The sequence below is a fragment of the Eucalyptus grandis genome, chromosome 3, assembly GCF_016545825.1.
Source record: "Eucalyptus grandis isolate ANBG69807.140 chromosome 3, ASM1654582v1, whole genome shotgun sequence".
Lineage (NCBI taxonomy): Eukaryota > Viridiplantae > Streptophyta > Magnoliopsida > Myrtales > Myrtaceae > Eucalyptus > Eucalyptus grandis.
In genome coordinates, this window is record NC_052614.1 from 27,782,786 (window position 1) to 27,803,727 (window position 20,942).

Below are 20,942 nucleotides of genomic sequence, written 5' to 3' on the forward strand. Positions count from 1 at the left end.
CATGGATGAAGTGATATTATATGTTGATGTGCTTTGTTTTTGTACAAAAGCCAAGATTCTTCTCAGCTCTCTGACTGTGGGGACCCGTTCCATCATATCGATGGAGAGTATAAACCACACTCTAACATCATCCAAAAAAGCCTTGAAATAATGGGCTTTGTTATAACTAATCCCGTTTCATTAAAAAAAAACTTGCGAATATTAAAATGATTTACGTTGCCTCTAAGTTCTTCCCCCCTCATCGTGGACCCCCATCAAATGGCAGCCCTACTTACGGAGAACTGCACCTTGAAGGGGCCATTTTCAAGACGACCGACGACTTTCTTCAATCTCCAATCCTGTGACGCCATCCATTTAAAACCCTAACCAAGAAGGCGTAAGTCGTACTGATCTGTTGTCTTCTTCTGTTTCTGGAAGTTTATAATCACAAGGGTTGTCAGAGAAACGCCGTTCTTCGCCATCATCTTTCATTTCAGCCAGTTTTTCATCATTTTTTCTGATCCTTTCTTGAAAAAAAGAACCATCATCCTTTTTGATCTAGAAAGATCTGCTCACAAGTGGTGAGAAGCGAAGATGGTGAAGGGGAAGATCGCAATCCGAAGGATTACTTGCTCGAAGAGCAGGCAAGTGACTTTCTTCAAGAGAAGGACTGGGCTACTGAAGAAGGCAAAGGAGCTCTCGATTCTTTGCGACGCTGAGATTGGTGTCATCATCTTCTCCTGCACTGGCAAGCTTTACGAGTACGCAAGCACCAGGTGAGCTCTCTCTCTCTCTCACTCTCTCCATCAACAATTAAACTTTTCTTGGTGCCTGATAAAGAGAGCAGAAAAGATGTAACAATTTCGGTAGGAAAAATTGGGCATATGAAATCCATTGGAGGTCTATATTTCCCTTTTTCAGTCCAATTAACTGCAGCCTCTCGCCGAGATGGAGATCAAAATAGCTAGATCCCGTGCTTAAAGATATTTTGACTTTTTGATCCGTTTAATCATTCCAAAAAGATTCATTTATTTTCTCGAGAAATAAAGTTATATCATTTTACGTAATACTCCATTTTGACAAAATATGGTGGAGAAGTATTTCAAAAATCGACTTTCATCAACTAGTTCGAATCTCGATTTACCTTTGACCAATAAAAAATGCCGATGAAACTAAGGGCATTTTCATTTTGTCTTAAAACTTAGAATTTGCAGAAAAAAAAAAAAAAAAAAGAGGACAAATCTTCTGAAAATTTGTCACAGAAGTAAAATTTCTTCAAGCGCGATGTCTAGTCTTTCATTGCTCAGAATCTGTTTGTTTAAAATCTGATATAGATGAGGGGATTACAAATAACTAAATAGTACGAACGAGTCTATACAAGAAGGATGTGCCTCGTGGATTTTTCATGAACTTGACAATCTGCAAGAAATCTGTTCTTGCATTTTTCACGCAGCATTTGAAATTGTTATTGTGTTTTCTCTTTAGCATTAATTCAGTTATCGAGCGTTATAACAAAACGAAGCGAGACAACCAGCAACAACATGTGACTGCCGCGGAGATCCAGGTAAATGGCAAAGACCCAGTAAAAGCTCACGTGTTGTCTTTAACTAGTAATAGCTAGGTATTTCTTTTGTGCTCTCGTTTGCTTGACCGAATTGGAAGTTCAACTTTAAGTCACGTCAAAAGCTTGCACATGTAATTTCATGAATGGGCGTTGCTCAAAAAAAAAAAAAAAAAAAAAATTCATGAATGGGCACAAGATGCTAATCAATGATGGAGAAGACCCAAACAATTAGCCAAACTAGATTTGTGAAAACATCTTATATCATATTTCTAGAGCTTTTAAAACACTACATCGTGAGACATGTATGATTTTTGTATTTATTGTGAGATCACTATCAATTCTTCTAAAAGATCGAGATAATTAATGGAGGTGTGATTTCACTTAGTTTCTCTAGGCATGTGCATGTTGGAACTTGGCTGATCACTGAAAGTTACTTATGGTAAGGGATGCAAATTGATGGCAGTCTTTATATATTTAATTATATCTAAGACTTCCATTTTTGATACCATGTGAAAAATTCTATGGAACATTACAATCCATCTGAAAGCTTATTCTCAACATATAGGTAGAGCATGATGCAAGTATGTAAGGTAGGATGGAAGCTTATATATAAGATATGTTAATCTTAAAGCACCACCAATTAGAGCAAACAGAATGAGGATTTGTACGTGAAGTTGAAGAATGGAAAATAAGATAAACAAGATAAGGTGAACAAGATAATCAGTTCCGAGAAAGGGAACATAAAGTATTAGAACTCAACTTCGATGCTAACAAAATTTTGTGCTCCTCTCTTAGTATCCAAAGGATTAAAGTAGTAGACAGATGGGTAAATCGTGTGATCTTATACTTATGTTCTTTAAAAGTCTTTGCCTTTTCCACTAGCTCCGCCAATTCTTGTGTCGCAAACATTCAAACAAAACGGAGAGAGCTAGATTAGTACTATTCAGAGTAAAAACGGGAGTTTAAAGGATTAGAGAGCAATTAAAGTTTAATGCAGCATCCATATGGAAAATTCATAATCATTTGGATGAGTCTAATTGCGTGCACTAATTTTAATCCTTCAGTTTTTGAAAAAGGAGACGGAGAGCACGATGCAACAGCTGAGGTGTCTGCAGAAATACAACAGGTACATCTCCTGCTTAGTTGGTTACAAGTTGCCTTTTCCATCCAACCGAGAGTTAATTGAACTTGGAAATGACCGACATATAGTCAGAATTTTCAATAATCTATACAAGCTAAGGTTCACTAGTACTACAAGTGGTTAAATATTTAGTTTGAAATATCCTACATCATTTGATTTTGGGTTCTATACTCTTTATATACACATGGTTTCCTTTCATCTATGAACTTGTACTTTTGAGTTTGATCTTCTAGCATGGTATCAGAGCTAGTTTCTGCCCCAATTTGTTTCGCATGTGCATCCACCATGGTCATTAAATTTCATGTGTTATTTCTAATCTGGCTTGCACAAGAGAGTTTAATGTAACTAGGACCACACTAAAGCGAGGGAAATCATAGTATGACAACCTCGTATAGAAATTCTTTCTATACACGTGTAAGCTTTATTTTAAATGTTGAAAAATCATCTTAAATATTTTCTTCTGTCACCCAAATTTACTTTGAAGTATAATGAAAACCCAAAGGAGATGAAAGACAATGCAAATGCACGAGCGGATGCCATTGTCAATGTTGGCTAGATTTGAAGTCTTAAGTAACAATTAATGAATGTACCTGCAGCTAACAAATATGACCTTTTCGTAACCGGAGGCTCATTGGTAGAATTCTTGTTTTAGTTTGTTGATCGCAAAGAAATGAGGCGATGATTAGTATCATACGGATCATGTCTATACATATAAATCTAAACAAGTGTTCGCTCTTGTATTGGTAATCCGAAAGTCATGTATGAAAAATCAAGTCTACTACGAAAACTTGAGGTCCTCAGCTCAAAAGTGATGCATGTGATTACAGTATTTCCTGAATGTTTTGTCAAAAAATTGAGCATCAGCAGTTAATTTCAGTATCCTCGAGTACACAGGCAACTGATGGGAGAAGAGCTTTCGAAACTAAGTTTGGAGGACTTGAAAAACTTGGAAAATGTGTTAGAGATGGGTTTGAAGAATGTCCGCTCGAGGAAGGTAATACATGCGAAGACCCTGTCATTTGTTGTGCAAGAAATATCCTGATTCGTTTTATTTAATTCATTCTCGGCATGCTTTTGCGTAATATGATTACTATAATTTGTTACTGTTCATCTAAATAGGACCAGACTTTCATGGAAGAAATGAGGGAGCTAAAGAGAAAGGTTTCACATGGAAATATATCCCTCTCTCTCTCTCTCTCTCTCTCTCTCTCTCTCGTTAACCTACATTAGATTGGTTTCATCCCTGTAGATAGTTGATCTCTCTCTCTCTCTCTCTCTCTCTCTCTCTCTCTCTCTCTCTCTCTCTCTCTCGTTAACCTACATTAGATTGGTTTCATCCCTGTAGATAGTTGATTTCTTTTCGGGTTGCAGGCTGATGACGTTGAACAAGAAAATGTAGAATTGCGGAAGAAGTTGAGAGTCTTAAGTCAAGATCACAGAGAAATTAAGGGGGAGGTACGTACACTTTCCTTAAAGCCCATAGATCAATCAAGGAATTGTTTACCTTCACTACGAAATTTCTATGTTTCAGACATTTATCATACACATGGGTCAAAATAAAGGAAAATATTTGAACTAATTGTCACAAAATAGACAAGCCAATCCGTCATTATATAGATTTCACATGACCATATGAGCAAAGGATGAGACGTACAGATGCAAAATTTTTTCTCCACGTGGGATCTGTATCTCAATAAAGAGAGATTATTGGGTCCTTTTAGAGAGCATCGTTTCTGTCTATGCAAACCCAGTCACCCTACCAATAGGCATGCAGCTCTGTTGGTGAAGGGTTTAATCCCCATAAGTACTACACACACATGTACATAGAAGAGAGGAGTATAACAAAAAAAAAAAAAAAAACAAACAAACAAACTGATCACCCCATGAGTAGTGTTATCTTTTTAGAGAGAAAAGTGCGAACTCACGTGCTTCGCACAAGGATTTGCATTGATAGGGATATCATGCTTCTACAAATAGTTAGAAGTATTTTCTCTAGAAAAGACTTTCAAACTCCTAAGATAGGGTTTCCCCATGTCACAGTCATGTTGTTTCCCTGTAATTCTTGAACCTCGGACTCGATAGTTTTCCCAACTTAAGAATATTTAGAATCGGTTCCTCTGTCTCAGTTTGCTGCAGAAACTAGTTCGAGTAAAGAAATGAGCAAGAGTAGCGATCAAGCAATGCCGGATAAAGATGATATACCTGAACGCATCCATCTCCAACTAAGCTTGCAACCAAAAGCCCCATCTTTGGATGCGCATGAAACCGAAATTAAATAACAGTAAGTATTTTGCTTTGCCTTGCAGATTTTGAGAAAAAGAATTGGTTTTTCAAGTGGATACAATTCATCTTCCATTTACTCTTTCTTCCATTATATGACACAAAAATAATTGATTGCATGCAAACTACAAGATCACTTCATCCTTCGTTGCATTTGATGGCAGATTGTCATGGGCGTTGAGGATTGTCGGATACACTTCTCAACAAATAAATTCCTACGACGGTGTACTAGCTAATAAAAGTGGATCCATGTGGTGTGAAATTACATTTTCTCAAACGACGTACCTTTTACATACATTTAACACTAAAATTAGCTATAATCTTAAATCCATGTCAATTGAAATGAACTATTGTGTGGAATTTGTTCTTCCATTTGTACTTGCTTAACAAATGCGACTACCATATAGTAAATGTTATATATCATTTTTACTGTTGTGATCAGTGAAACGAAAAACACGAGCATTATAGTATATACCAGGTGCTTTTGCAGTCCATGCCTCTAAATTTTTCCTTCGATCAGGGTACATAAGGGTCAACATGTCAAATTGTGAGAATGGGTGATTCAGTGAAATACAACCTTCGTGCGGATTTATGAGGTATGAAAACCTTGGAATGCAGGAAGTGAAGTGAGCTGATTAATAAAGTTACAAATCATCAAGTGAAGATTCTGGATGTATCATGAGTGGACTTATGACTATAAATGTTATTACCTTACTTCTCAGGAGAATTATAAAAACGAAAATTCTTAAGCGTCTGCTTCTTCCAAAGTTCGCAGAAGAGCATTTAGAAGCGTTTTTCTTCCTTTTTGCCTATTTTGGATGGTCCCTACGTATCACAAGCTTGTGGGTAATCAATTTAGAAAAGAACTGCTATCACGTCCAACGAATTCATCATCAATCCATATAAGACCTCTAACCGGTTATGGATAACGGTTATGAATTATCAGAATGAGCGTGTCGAACGGTATTATTCCAGACTAAGACAACAGTGGTAGCAAGATCAAAATGCAGGAAAGATCATAGCTCATGAGCATGAACGTCACACATGCCATAGAAACCCTAAATCACCACTACTCTCGCCTCAAGCTGTTAGATATGTATTATTTAACGAAACATCACGTGTGAACACAAAAAGTTATAGGGGACCGAGGGTCGAGCGTCTCAAATACAATCGATGCTGCTTCTGGTTTTACGAATGTGAACGCATGATTGTTTACTTGCCCCTACGCAAAACGAACCACGTGGATCCGCCAACGTATATTTTGCCTCGTTTTTATTCCATTTAGATTCTTTGTATGATGGGACAATGCGGTCCATACCATAATTAATTATTCTTGTACCACTCGCGATTTTCAGACTCCCTTTATTTCTTATGTTTCAATTATAAAAGTACAAGCTAAGTGAATTCTTGATATTATGTGTGTCCTTAATATGATCAATTAAAATAAAGGACGGCATCTGCCACTTCTGCAAATTCTTCAGCTCGTGTCACAAGAAATACAAAAAAAAATATCTTAAATTTATTGTAATTGTACTAATTCAATCCTAAACATTTTTTTTTACTAATTGAGTCGTAAACCTTTTTACATTTGTACTAATTCAGTCCATCTGGCCAAATTTGACTGACTCATGTTGATGTGACACAACTGACGTTAATATGAACAATCTTTAATAATATTGCATGTAATTCTAGTAAGATATATATGGTATGTAACCTCCTAATTCAATCAAATAAAGTAATCTTCCCAATTTTATAATTCCCCATGTGCCATGCATATGCAATCATAATTATATCTAACAAGATTGATTGAAATCCACTGTCTCGGACTTAGTTCATATAATTCAAATAAACTCAGGCCCCATTACTTCAATCAATTAACTCCAATGAAAAATCTATATGCAGTTTAACTAGTATTCTTTTTGTTAGGGTTCATGATCAATCCCTAACTATCTAAGCCAGGAATGCCTAAATGCATTGTCAAAATTTAGGTGCTAACATCTATTAATAAAATACCATGTCATGCAATATTGTTATTGTGGCTCGCTTGTTCAGTATAAGTCCAGTACAGCTGTTGATGAGGCTTGCTTACTCAAACAAAAATGTCCTCTTCATTTAGGTGTTAGATGATGGGGAGAAAGAGGGCTTGCTGGCTTGGATGATCATAGTTGTCCAATATGTCTTTGCTAACATTGCATCATCTCAAAAGACCATATTAGATGCCAATGTAGGGAATTCTTGATAATTTAATAGCATTAGCGTAAACGGTAGCATTTTTTGTTTGCAATTTTAGTGAAGGGCTCGAATTGAGGCAAATTTCAAAAGTTCAGATACTTCATCGAATGGAAAGAAGTTTATGTACTTAATTGTAAAACGGATAAATATTCAATTATTTACGGTGTCATTACACCTATTGCAATACCATCTTATCTCTCAGTACCAAATTCGGAACTCCTGACCTAGGGTTTAAGAGAGAGGCACTCAGGCCACGGGGCCGGAGTGAAGTTGTAAAAATCTGAACTTGGTAATTCGTTTGGGTGAGAATTTTTTATGAGTCATATAAGTCTTAAGAATAAAAGCCCGCTAACAAATGAAGTAGCATCTCTCTAATTACGAAGTTAAAGTACCGGAAAGAACTTTAAACGGATTAGTCTTGTCACAACCAAAGAACGTGGGCCGGATTGAATTCTTTTTGAGTGATAGTTGGGAATCGATGTCCTTAATTTTGCGTTAAGACACATTAGAGGCAGTTCATTTGCAACGGATTATATTTAGACAAATCCATATATTATATCGAATAATATTGAAATTAATTGCATGACCAAAATAAAAATAAAAATGCCCCACATCAACCTCAGTTATACTCGCAAATTGCAGCTAACTCCAGTGGAGCCATTGCAATTTACCTTACTGCTAGAAATAGTGACGAAAGTATCGAAACAAAAAGAAATTTGAAATTCACACAAGCAACAATTCTCATCATGACTCTCAAGTATACCAAGCTCCAAACAGACTAATCTTGGGAGAAGGACACTATATGTTTAAGAGTTGTGTGCGACACTCACTTTAATGTCAAAAGTGTTTTCTGTATCACTTAAGTGCCACTTAAAAAAAATTATCATTTAAGTGCCAACTTCGATTTGGGTTATCGAAAATTTGATGTGGTCATATTTTATTAATTTTTCAGTCCTACGTGGCTCGACAGCCCGCCCAGTCAATATATAATCTCTAAACGATATTATATAAAAGTTGTAAATAGTGATCGTTTGAATATCAAATTTTATTTAAAGTGATCATTTCAATGCAAGTCGTGGTGAAAAACCGATCACTTCAATGCCAAGGGATGAAGCTAGTACGAACATTTTAGATGGGGTGAATAGGTATTTAAAAGAAATCTTGACGAATAATTGCGGAATGCAATAAGTCATTAGTAAAGTCTGAATAAGGATCATAATTTATTATGCAAGTCACTAGATTTCTGAAATAACCTGTAAATATGCAACAAAAATAATTAAAGAGAGTTAAGGAAAGAGAAGATTGTACATTAAATTTATAATGGTTCTGCTTAAATTAAGCTTAAGTCTACTCTCCCACACTGATAGCCTATTGACTGGATTTCATTATAGGATCAATAAAAGATTACAACTTATGAGTGCAAATAATTAGTGATATATCACACTATCTCACTAAGAAACTCTTTTTATGTTTTCTCTCTAAATAACAATTTGAATAGCTCATAGACGAAGATAAGTAATCGAGAATAGCTTTAGACTTAGAATTTTAGATTCACATCCCTATCCTTTTTTACTAAATGACCTCCTTAGATACTCCTCAATGCTGCATTAGCCGTTAGTTAATCATTGAATGAAATTCTTCCAATTAATCCATTAGACAAAATCCTTCAAAGAGATCTTGTGGCAGTTAAAGACAAGGATGTAATTTCCATTTGATTATGATCGCCTATATAAATAGAATCTTGGTTTCCACAAGTGATGTTTCCTTATTTGGAGAATTGATTTTGTCAATTAATGATTGACTATATATATATATATATGTAAGGTGAAATCATTTGCCAAAAAACTAGTCGTTGTTGATTAGTTTCCAAATAAGTCTCATTCTGGATCTGTGTTGTAATGTTGATGAGTTTGGTTCTGGGCATTTCCTCATTTTGACCTCAACACTTTTTGGACTTGTCAGAGCAGGATATGTTTTTGGGATAAAATAGTCTTGACAAAAATCCTCAACAATAACTCAAAGACATACTTATACCAATGGGTTTCAATATAAGTGTTAGAACTATAAAGTTTTGTCGACTTCAAAATTTAGTAGGAGGTTTCTCAACATCAAGCACGCCACATAGAAATACCATATGGACTAGATTTTTTTAAATAATATACCAAGTCATATAAAAAAATTTATTTATAAAAGTCACGTATTATTTTTTTGCCGGAATTTCTTGCCGTTGATACTTAAGTGATCTTTTTTTCTTCGATTTGGCATTTAAATAATTCGGCAAAAACTTTTGATAATAAAGTGAGCGATGTACACAACTTTTGGCACTTTTAATGTTCTTTGCTCCACTAATCTCTATGCAATGAGGAAGGGCAAGATGGCAATCGTGAAGGCCTCGTAAGTGAATGTTGCCGAACCAGAAATCATGGTGTCTCTCTCCTTGAATATCTTGGTTAGACCCTAATATTAGAGGTAAAGGAAGTTGTTAATATACTAATGGTATATTGTCTTGGACTTAGGTATGTCATTTTTGTATTGAAAATTACCTTGACAATGAGGCAGCACCTGCATGATATAGAACCATGGAAAAGAAAGTAAATCTTTAATAATTATTGACTAATTTTTTTTTTGAAATGGAAAGTATATATTTAACAAAGATATAGGAGGGAGCATACTCGATGAAATTATCATATTCAATTGCCCGCTTCCATCTCCATTTTTGTCATAATTAGTGACTAGCAAGTCAACCACCACTGGTGGCACCACAAACCCTATGCTCAAGAATGCCTCTCTCAGCTCTGGCCCATTAATTTTCCCACTCATGTCTCTGTCAAATCTCTCAAATGTGCCCTGAACAATTGTCCCTTAATTATAAGGGTTAATACCTTGAAAAACCCAAAACTGGTACACTTGTGACAAATTTACCGCAAACTATTTTTTTGACCACCAAAAACCCCAAACTTGTATACCTTTAACAAATTTACCCCAAACTGGTACACTTATGACAAATTTACCCTATGTTAGTTTTCGTTAAATTTTATTCTCAAATTATTAAGTTAAATGACACGTGACAGTTAACCGGTATACCAATTTAGGATTTTACGCTCCGTTTGTCACAATTTACAATTTTTGTGATTTTTTGTGGTATTAATCCAATTTAGCAGAAGATATATTTGTTACAAATTTACCAGTTTAGGGTTTTTTACAGTTGAATAAATTAGTTTTGGGTAAATTTGTCATAAATGTATGAGTTTAGGGTTTTTTATAGTCAATCGGGGTAAATTTGTCACAGGTTTACCAGTTTGGGGTTTTTCATGGTCAAAAAAATAGTTTTGGGTAAATTTGTCACAAGTGTACCAGTTTGGGGTTTTTCAGGGTATTAACCCTAATTATAATTACAAATGAGAGGATCTGATCAAAGACTAGGAGAGATTAGGGTTCCTACCCAAATATTAAGCATTTCAATGCAAAATTGATTTAAACTTGTCGCTCACTTAAAAAGAGAAACCCAAATAAGCGGGAGGTTATGACTTTAGATTTTTGTGCAGAGCTAATAGCTCTCTAATCTTAAATAGCACCAACATTGACATGCGACATGCGACATGACATGAAACAACACGCCGACACGTCGTTTCTTAAAAAATAGAGAATTCCGATACGTTAGGATACGCCGTCTATTAAATATATATCCTTTAAAAATTATCATTTTCATGATTAGTTTAATTAAATTAATTCAATTCAAATACACAAATAAATAAATAAAAATGCGATAAAATGAATTTATGCTTAAAACATTAATATGTCATTTATTAATATCATTCATTGTTTCAATTTGATAAATTCAATTCAATTCCAATAATTCATAAGACTTGGAGAAAAAAAAAGTAATCCATGTTCTAGACTCACGTGTCAGAGTGCGTCGAAAGAGAAGAGGAAAGACAACAAATTTGGGAGGTGAATGATGTGTCAAGAGAAGTGAGAATCGGAAGTGAAGAAAAAATTTCTTCTTTCCCTTTTATTATTTATTATTATTATTATTATTATTATTATTACATATTTGCATTTTGATTCATCATTTAGTGAAAATTTTTAAAATTGACCTAGTGTTTATCAAAATTACGTGTTTGAATACCGAACTCACATGTTAGGATTTCGAACTCAAGTATCGAAAGAGTTTATTGTACGTCAGATTTTTTGACAAGTATTGATCGAGTGTTGAAAAGTATCGGAATATCTCACGAACACAAAAACTCTCAAAGAATATCAGCGCTTCATAGCTTTGATCATTGTGGGAAGTTCTAGCTAAGGGCTACTTGCTTAACTTAATAGTTTCATTTACTGGGTATTTTCACTATGCGTAGTTTTCTTTCACTGTAACTACTTCACTAATTTAATGCAATTTAACCATGGATCTAGCTCCTTGAATTTAGCATCATTCTACGATGTGACGACTTAGGTACAAAATTAGGGTCTTTCCAAGTTGGAGAGAGAGGAAGAGAGAGGGGCCAACCAATCCTTTTGGTGTTTGAGCGAGTGAACAGGAACATGAGAAGGCGAACAGTGCAGATGCTGAATGTTCGCTTTGGTTGCAAGAAGAAAGAGCTCTCTGCAACTCTCTATCGTCAACCAGGCCGCTCTCGTCTTGGCCGGCCGTCTGGAAGCAAGCGACCATGTTTGGATCAGTGCCCGGCGGAAAGGACGATGGCGTCAGTGCCACGATCCGATTCCTGTACAGCTGAGTTGGTGGCGGGGACCCACGCCACCTCCATATAGCCCACCATAGCCATATCCATCCATTCTCTCTCTCTCTCTCTCTCTCTCTCACGCAAAAGGAAAGAAATATTCAAATGAGCAAAGCAAGGAGAAGTGTGTGATTGTCTTGGAGCAGGTACTAGCTACGGTGAGAAAGAGAAATTATATAGGTTCATTCTTGAAATTTTGGGATCACCCTTTGGTGCAATCACAAAAATGCCGCTAATTTTTCTAATTTCTTGGCAAACAATTAAACCCTGTCACTAACTCTGCCCCCTAAACACTTCGGTAAATGAACCTAACAATTGATCGTTCTTTTCATACAACTTTCTTCATTTTCTCTATGACAATTTGAAACGGTCAACAGATTGCTGAACGATGATTTAAGAGGCTATCATGCATCCCTAAGAATTTGTCTTTTATGTTTTAGCAAAAAGATTATCCATCTTCGAGGCGAAACCTGCGGACTGGTATTAATGCTTGAAGGTTAGGTGCATTGCCAAGGTCACGTTCTATTTGATCCTAGTTACACTTCACCAATGATAGATAGAGATCTTACAAGACCTAACCTTTTCTGTTTGCTATTTTATATGAAGACCACTTGCTGCATTTGACTTCTAGATTTCTGGACAATGCCAATGCGAGTCTATATGACAATTTTAACTGCCCATACAGCTTGCGGAGCTGCTTTGGACCTCAATAAAAATCTTCTTTCTTTATGAAGACATTTTTAACAAATTATATCCCCATCAAGTCTGACCTGAGAGAGAGGAACAAGGGACACAAAAAACAAGCACAAAAGAAGAGATAGAATGGATTTTTCCCTAGTCAAGGTTAGATAAAATTCTCTCATGACCATATCCATACCTACACCTTTTAGATATGTATTCAATCATTGGCTTCGAAAGATGTATATGTATTTTAGTTGTTAAAGATAAATTTATCTATAATTTGATCTACTTGTTGGGAGCACACAACAAAAGTCTAATACATCCACCCGGGAAGATCGTCAAGAGGAAACCCAAGTTCGAGCCTGTCAACATATTTAGTTGAACCCACTTTCATTCAAAAGCTTGAGTCAATAAATTATGGGCCAACTAATGATATATTAACTGCTCTACACCACATTAATTCTCCTATGTGGGATTTCTCTAACACAACTCACTCATACGTGCATCCTAACAATCTCTCCCTCATGCGTGAGCTAAGTGTTAGGCTCATTGCCCCTTAATTCAAGTATTGTTCCACATCAATTTCACACGTGCATCCTAACAATCTCCCCCTCACACGTGAGCTGAGTATTGGGCCCACTCTTCATTAATTCATATATCCTTTTGCATCAACTTATGGGCTCGTGTTGCTACACCACAATGCCTACTTGTCCTGAAATTGCAACCATGGGCTCCGATACCATTTGTTAGGAGCACACAGCAAAAGTTCGATACATTTATCTAGGGAGATTGGCAAAAGGAAGCCTAAGTCTGAGCCTATCAATATGTCCAATTGAACCCGCCTTCACTCAAACGTTTAAGCCAATGAGTTATGGGCCAACTATGATATATTAATTGCTATGCACCACATCAATTCTCCGATATAAGATTTCTCTAACACAACTCACTTACACGTGTATCCTAACACTACTTTCTTCTTAGATATATAATGCAATTTGATTTTTATGTTATGTTGATGATCTTGTTATCTTCTTGGTTCGCAAAGCTAAAGGAATTAGAGAGATCTTGTTGCTTTTTGAGGAGTATTATCACATGTCGAACCTTAAGCTAAATCCCATGAAGACAGATTTATACAGCAGGAACATTTGGTCAGCATCTTACAGCTATTTTGGATATGTTTGGATTTAAGCATGGCCAATCTACTTGTTAAATTTCTGGGAGTTCCTCTTAACTCCAAGCAACCTGAAAGGCAACTATCGCAAGCCTTTGATGGAAAAATACTGCAGAAGGTAAGTTGCTGGATTCTTAAGCATTTGTCTTTTGTCGGTTGATTGCAGTTTGTGCCCTCTGTTTTGCAGGGTATTGCAAATTATTGTTATCATGTTTTCATTCATCAAGGGGATTGAAAGCAAGCATATGAAGGAAATGCCACCAGTACTAAAGGTACAAGAGTTGCATGGAAAATAGCATGTCTTCCTCAAAAGGAGAGTGGATTGGGGCTAAAAGATCTTTACTCACTGGAATATTGATTGTATTTTGCATCAGATTCGACTGCTTATCACCAAGGCAGGTTCTGTGTGGGTGTCTTTGGCCTATTGATAATTATATGATCAGGGGCGGGGGCTTTAGGACACTGCCTAACTTTGCTGCTTCTTCTTACTCTGGGAGAGCTACCCTAAAGCTAAAATCATAAACTCCGCTCTTCTCATAGTTTTGCGAGCCATGAGATTCACCATGCTATACAATGTGATATTAGATAGAGGACTCGTAAGTCGGGGAAAATGAATTTGAGAGACACTGTTCAAACGTCGCTTTGTGCTAATTGGGGGATTTTGTGTTAACAGTCTTTTAATCTGATAATCTTTCAGATGTTGAGATACAAGCTTTAGCCCTGACTGTTGCACGGTTTCGAGCATAACTTTGTTTAAATCTATCTTTTGAGGTTACATGTATATTAAACTATTGATAAAATCAATGACAACATTGCATTTGTATGGGGCAAAAGAATTGGCAAAATGAGTTACCATATGGACACATGTGGCTTCTATTTCTTTTCATTTCCCAGCCCCATTGTTACTAGAGTAGAAGGGAAATTTAGAGGGGTTAGACGCAGGTTTATATTGGTTGGCGAACCAGAAAGCCGTCTCAATCTCCATAATTCAACATCATCTCTAACGATATTCAGAAATGTCTATGTGGAAGTGATTATACAATGTCCTGATTATGATGGTATAAACACCCTCCACAGCATTTTATTCTATTGAGCGGCACACTTCATGTAAGTCTTTAGTATACCAATTCAAAATGTGCGACCAAGACCTTACGAAATTGATTTGTATTATGCGACAGGCTTGGAAAGTACATCCTTAATGACTAGGTTTTTGAGAATATTGAGTTCGAGAATGTGACGAGAGTTCATTTATCTCCTTTCATTTTTGGAACCATGTCACAATTTTAGTCTAACTATGAATGTATATCACCTAGATCTAGGAAGTATATTGATCTCGAGGAACAATTTATTCAAGTTTTTGCTTAGCTTAATGTAAAATCTCGAGTTTGTTAATTTTCGTGGTCAATGAGTGAATTGTGTGAACATGTGACCAAGAGCGGTTGATCTTGATAAAAAAATTTGTCTAAGAGTAACAATATGAAGTAAAGTATTTAATTCTCTTGCCAGTTTGTATGATATATAAAATTTTATCTGGATGGCCTGACATTTTGTCATTTTGCTCTGGTGATTGATTCAAAGGCAATAAGATATTGTCAGTATTGGGTGGCCTGCCCTATGGAAAATTTGATATTTTGAGGTCAAAATTCATTATCAAGGAAGGAGTATGGCAAAAAATATAAAAGAAATCGCTAAATGAAGTTTGACAAAGATAACTAGCAGGAGCCCATTCCATTCCACAATGGTGTTGAGGCGGAGATGAGAAGCAAGCGTCCAAGAGACAGCAGCAATAAAGAGCAGCCAAAATGCAATTTAGCAGCAAAAGGGAAAGAGTAGAACACATCACATAAGCGGCATCTTGAATTGGCTTGTCAATAACTGATCATATCGTTGAATCATAGTTCACTAATTCCATCTAAACCGATGTTTTTCTGCTCCGATTACTGTTGACCCTGAACAAACTAGATACGAACATGGGGAATTCGTTTCAAGAATTGACTAGAGGAAGGGAGAGAGAAGGCTACCGGCCTAGTGCATATGCTGGCGGGGAACATTGTTGAGAGAAACCTGGCGGGAGATATGCAGCGGGCGGTTGATAAACATTATTTGGATATGGTTCGGGCGGATATGCTCCACTTCCACCGGGAAAACTCAATAACAAATGGAACCCTAAACATAAGTTAGCCCTAATTTGAAGTTCGTCCTACCAAAGTCAGGTGAAAGCATTAAAAGACGAGAAATCTGGCATCTTCAGTTAATTTTTTTTCTTTGTGAGCATCGAGAATGCCTTGACAAGTAAAATCAGGACACGCATCCATTCATTTTGCAGAGTATTCAAAATCAAGAAACGAAAAACAGGGAAAAAAAAAACGAAAGATCACGAGATGGATGAAGATGGGAACTAGATGGAGGCGGCGGCGACCATTGTAATAAGTCTCGTGAGAGCTCGATGAGACCAAGACCTTGCCTTCTCTGCTCGTAGAAAACCTGCAAAACCTTGACGGAGATCTGGGTACAAAGGAATGGAGAGAGAGACCTGCTTTTTCCCCCCCCCCTTAATTTTTTGGCCTTTTCGAAATACAGGTATAATTTTACTAGTTAAATCGAAGAGGAAGGAGTGGAAAGAGAGGAATGAGAGATGAAACCGCAATGAAATATGTGCTACCACCAATATTATTATTATTATTATTATTATTATTATTATTATTATTATTATTATTATTATTATTATTATTATTATTATTATTATTATTATTATTATTTGTTGCTTATAAGATTATAACTCCACCAACTTTCAAATATTTATACACTTTTTGTATGCAGTTTTATGAAATAAAATAAAAATATCACAAAAATTACCCAAGGTTAATTCGGTAAGAGTTAATCAACACATTATATTTGAGTAATTTGTTTTAAGAATATTAAAGATGTTATTTTGACTCAATTCAACTTATACATAGGACATTTCCTTCGTAGCTAAAAGAAGATTTGAGTATTGATTTGACAAGACACCATCCCAATTAATCGTAATTTGCATCCGTAACGAGATAGAAGTTATAAGATTACTAGAGTTCAGCTTTTGAAGGTATTAGCAAGCTCTAACTTGAATCGCATCAAGCGTTCTACCCAACAAGATCGAGTTGAAGTAGAGTAACCTACATAGGTAGTTTACTCGAAAAAATTAAGTCATTTGGTGCCAGAGTATGTACATACAACACCGCTATAAAAACCGTAAACCAGAAAAATGTAAATATTAACATTAAGGAATTGCCAAATGGTTATTCATACGCGCCGGAACATTAAGGAATTGCACTTGTTAGCTGTAATGTTCCCACCTATAAACATCCTGATTTTAGTATTGTAGAGTTGCTCCAAATATGGGAGGCATCACTGTGTGTCGTGACAAATATTTTTCCATCACCCCGCTAAATAATTCTCAATGGTAATATTTTATTTAGGGTGAGTATCACGAAAATTCATTAACTAGTACATCTATGACAAATTTATCATAAATTAATTTTTTGATCACCAAGAACCCCAAACTCACCAAAATCCCCAAACTGATACATTTATAATAAATTTATTCTCTATTAACTTTCATTAAATTGAATTAATATCACGAAAAATCACAAATCGATACACTTATAACAAACACAAATTGATACACATGTGACAAATGAGAATAAAACCCTCAAACCAATATACCCGTCAACTGTCACGTGTCATCCAATTCATAAATTTAATAGTAAAATTTAACGAAATTAATAGATGTATAAATTTATCATAGGTGTATTAGTTTCAGAAAATTAGTTTGGAATAAATTTGTCACGGATATATTAATTTGAGATTTTTCATTGTATTGGTTTTTCATATATAAGTTTAAGTAATGTACTATAAATATGACCCTTTTGAGGAATCTTTTGTGCTGAAGCAAATTTATCAGCCTATATCCATGACCAAGAGTATTTATTCGTTAAATTGATAGTGAGGAAAAAAAATGCCAATAAGTGGGATACCAAAGATCACACGTGTCGTCACCTAACACCGCTTTTGAAAAGTTTTTGTTCAACGACGATTCATATATGAATTTTGTTTCACTTCCCCAGCAAAAATTGTAAGATATACTAAGTAGACTCTCTCAAGTAATGACTAAAAGCTTTAAGGATGGGAAATTGTCCAAAAGTCTAAAATCAATTACACAATGCTTAATTCAATCCTTGACTTTTTAATTTAGCCAATTTAGTCCTAAATTTTTTACATTTTTTCAATATAATCATTCCAATCAATTTTAGCCAAAAATCGCTAATGTGGATACTGATAGTCATAAGTGGTTTGTTGACACCAACATGGATTTTTTTGCAATTTTTTTTTTTTTAATTCGAGATGTTTTCCCTTCTTTTTTTTTTTTTTTCCTTTCTATTTTTACTTATCTTTTCCTTTTCATATGTGGTTGGTCTCGGCAATAACCGAAGATTGGCCATAGGCGAGGGTGTCGAGGCATTGGTTGGCAGTGTGGTGCTTCCCCAAGTGAGGGCGGCCTCACCCTCGCCAAATCTGGGCATGGAGCAGCTAGCAAGAGGGACAACCGAGTTGAGTCCTCATTTTTTCCTAGCGGCTAGCAAGGGGACAACCAAGCTGAGGACTATTTTTTTCCTATGCCGATTGAGTGAGTGAATAAGAGAGGATGACACCGATTGAGAGAGAGAGAGAGAGAGAGAGAGAGAGAGAGAGAGATTTGTTCACTTGAGAGAAAATTTCAGGTGTATGGAATCGCCACCTCACCATTTTTTAATACAAAAGCCATGTTTGATTCAAGATTTTATTTAAAAAGCCACTTAGGATTTTTTTTTACTGGAATTTATCGTCGAAGATGCTTAAATATTCGTTTCTTCTCCAATTTGACATTTAAGTAATCTAGCAAAAGTTTTGGCATTAAAATGATCATTGTACGAAAGTTATGACATTTCTAATCTCATTTTCCCAAAAAATTCAAGGAAACATAGTTAGAAAATCAACTGGATACAATGAGGAACTATAACAAGTTAATCACCAAACACTACTTAAAAAAGTTGTCAAAGACATGTTTATCTTTGTTCTATCATAACAGTGAAGGGAACTGCACGTTCCTCACTTGCCTCGGTTATGGCAGGTAATCCATCATGACAGCTTGAGGTCTAACCCCTCTTCCACATTCTGATGAGATCGGGCGTCGCCTCAGGCAACAGTCCGCCGGGTTTCGTTCTTACGTAGTTAGGACTATAAGCTTCAGCTGTTCATGAAGCTTGCTTAACTTTGTTCATAAAAGATAATTATGTAGTTAGGAGACGTGCGGACCCCTCAAGTGCCTTAACTTTGCCCAAAGGGACACTTGAGTGCCATAACTTACGAAAGGTACACTTAAGTGCCAAAATCGGAGCAAAAGGGATCACTTGAGTGCCAATCCGGCCAAAATCCGGCCAAATTGCATACATGGCATTTTCCGGCGATTTTCGGCGACTTCTTTTACTGATGTGGCAAATGTTATTTTTTTTTAAAAAGATGACGTGGATGACAAAAACGACGTCGTCCATCCACATTGTGCGATGACCTAACCGCCGTTCCTCCCCATCCGTGTTGACAAAACGCGATCTCAGCCCTTCTCTCCGTCGCCGTTCACGCCTGCAGCTGGTCATCGGTCGCCGTCGTGCCGCCGCCGTGTTGGTCGCCGTTGCCGCTCACCGCTACCATCGTTGGTCGTCGTCACCGCTCACCATCGTCGCTCGTCCAGATTCGACCCCTTCTCCCCTCCCCGTGATGAAATTAGGGCTCGATTATTTAATTAGGGCTCGCTCGATTATTTAATTAGGGTTGGCTGACCTAAACGCCGTTCCTCGCCGTCCGCGTTCACAGTAGATCACATGCCTTTCTCTCCGTCACCACTCACGCCTAAAGCTGGTCATCGGTCGCCGTCGTCAGTCGCCATAGTTGGTCGTCGTCGCCGCTCATTGCTCACCATCCTTGGTCATCATCATCGCTCACAATTGTCGGTCATCCAGGTTTGGCCCCTTCTCCCCCTCCGCTGTGATGAAATTAGGGCTCGATTATTTAATTAGGGCTCCACTCGATTATTTAATTAGGGCTCAATTATTTTATTACAGCTCCGATGTAATTTGTGTTGATATACTTCAACTGAAACTTGCTGACATTACACAAAGAGACCAGATTTCTCATTATTTTGGTGAATTTGTCTTTCAAGCCAATGTCAGAGTATGTGATTGTTAACTGTCTATGCATCTCCTTAAGAGCATCCTAGTAAAGCACATGACTAATGCCATTATAAGAAAAAAAAACTAAGTTCTTGAACCACCCTGCTTGTGAGAGTATATAGGGTATGTCCTTGAACCACCCTGTTTGTGAGGCTGTATAGGGTATGTCCTTGAACCACCTTGTTGTGATTGCTGTATAGGGTATGTTTATTAATCCAAAACCCTGCTGTGATTGCTGTATAGGGTATGTTTATCAATCCAAAATCCTGAATAAGAACATAATCCTGTTGTGATTTGATTAAGTTGATGTCAGAGTATGCTATGCTTTGATTTGCTTAAGTTAATGTACATTCTCTCACATCGCACGTTTAGTGCAGTAGACATGCTTGGGCTGTGATTGCTGTGTGGGGACCTCTGTTTTTGGTTAATATTTTAAGGGAAGGGAAGACAAATAATTAAAGTGCCGACCTCTTTTTTGGCTTTTTTGGCTGTCATGTAGGGGCATATTGTCAGTGTGTGGACCTCTATTTACTAAAGTCCATGAGAGTGGGGGGACTCCCATGTGCAATTGTCTAGTGGTCCCAAAAACTAATGATTATTTTTCTTGTTCTTGGTGCAGTAATGGCGCATGAGAAGGATTATGTCGCTGTTATAGTTTGCTACAATGGGGAATTTGTGATTGGGGAGGATGAGTGGGAGTATGAGGGTGGAAATGAGGGCACCATCTTTGTGGATATAAAGAAGGCATCTTATATAGGATTTCTTAGGGATATAAATACTTATTTGCCTTGTAAAGTTCAGAAGCTGCTGTATTGTATCCCTGGGAAAGACTTAAGAGAGGGTTTGAGATGCTTAGAAGATGATAATGGTCTTAGGGATGTTCTATACCATTATCTTCATGGTGAAGAGGTAA

The 20,942-nt window shown here is 36.6% G+C and overlaps 1 protein-coding gene and 1 pseudogene across 3 annotated transcripts; one reads left to right on the forward strand and one right to left on the reverse strand.

Moving 5' to 3' along the window:
• Positions 1-264: 264 nt before the first annotated feature.
• LOC104419859 (MADS-box transcription factor 23-like) lies at positions 265-5,366 on the forward strand. Of its 3 annotated transcripts, XM_010031655.3 has the most exons (9): positions 265-376; positions 542-755; positions 1,465-1,543; positions 2,608-2,669; positions 3,579-3,678; positions 3,804-3,845; positions 4,056-4,139; positions 4,811-4,965; positions 5,129-5,366. In XM_010031655.3, exons 2-8 carry the CDS (start codon positions 574-576, stop codon positions 4,961-4,963), a joined length of 702 nt encoding a protein of 233 aa, XP_010029957.1. In that variant the 5' UTR covers positions 265-376; positions 542-573; the 3' UTR covers positions 4,964-4,965; positions 5,129-5,366. The 3 variants fall into 3 exon arrangements, with proteins under 3 accessions (XP_010029957.1, XP_039164454.1, XP_010029958.1); XM_039308520.1 differs by lacking the exon at positions 265-376 and having other exon boundaries at positions 395-755; XM_010031656.3 differs by lacking the exons at positions 265-376; positions 3,804-3,845 and having other exon boundaries at positions 396-755.
• A 4,182-nt stretch (positions 5,367-9,548) lies between these two features.
• Positions 9,549-19,511, reverse strand: LOC104420832 (annotated as a pseudogene).
• Positions 19,512-20,942: the final 1,431 nt, after the last annotated feature.

Excerpts from the sequence above, each read along its gene's own strand:
- LOC104419859 (XM_010031655.3), top strand. The coding sequence starts at position 574 with ATGGTGAAGGGGAAGATCGCAATCCGAAGGATTACTTGCTCGAAGAGC. Across the intron at positions 2,670-3,578 it reads TGTCTGCAGAAATACAACAG|GCAACTGATGGGAGAAGAGC; the intron begins GTACATCTCCTG and ends TCGAGTACACAG. Across the intron at positions 4,140-4,810 it reads ACAGAGAAATTAAGGGGGAG|TTTGCTGCAGAAACTAGTTC; the intron begins GTACGTACACTT and ends CCTCTGTCTCAG.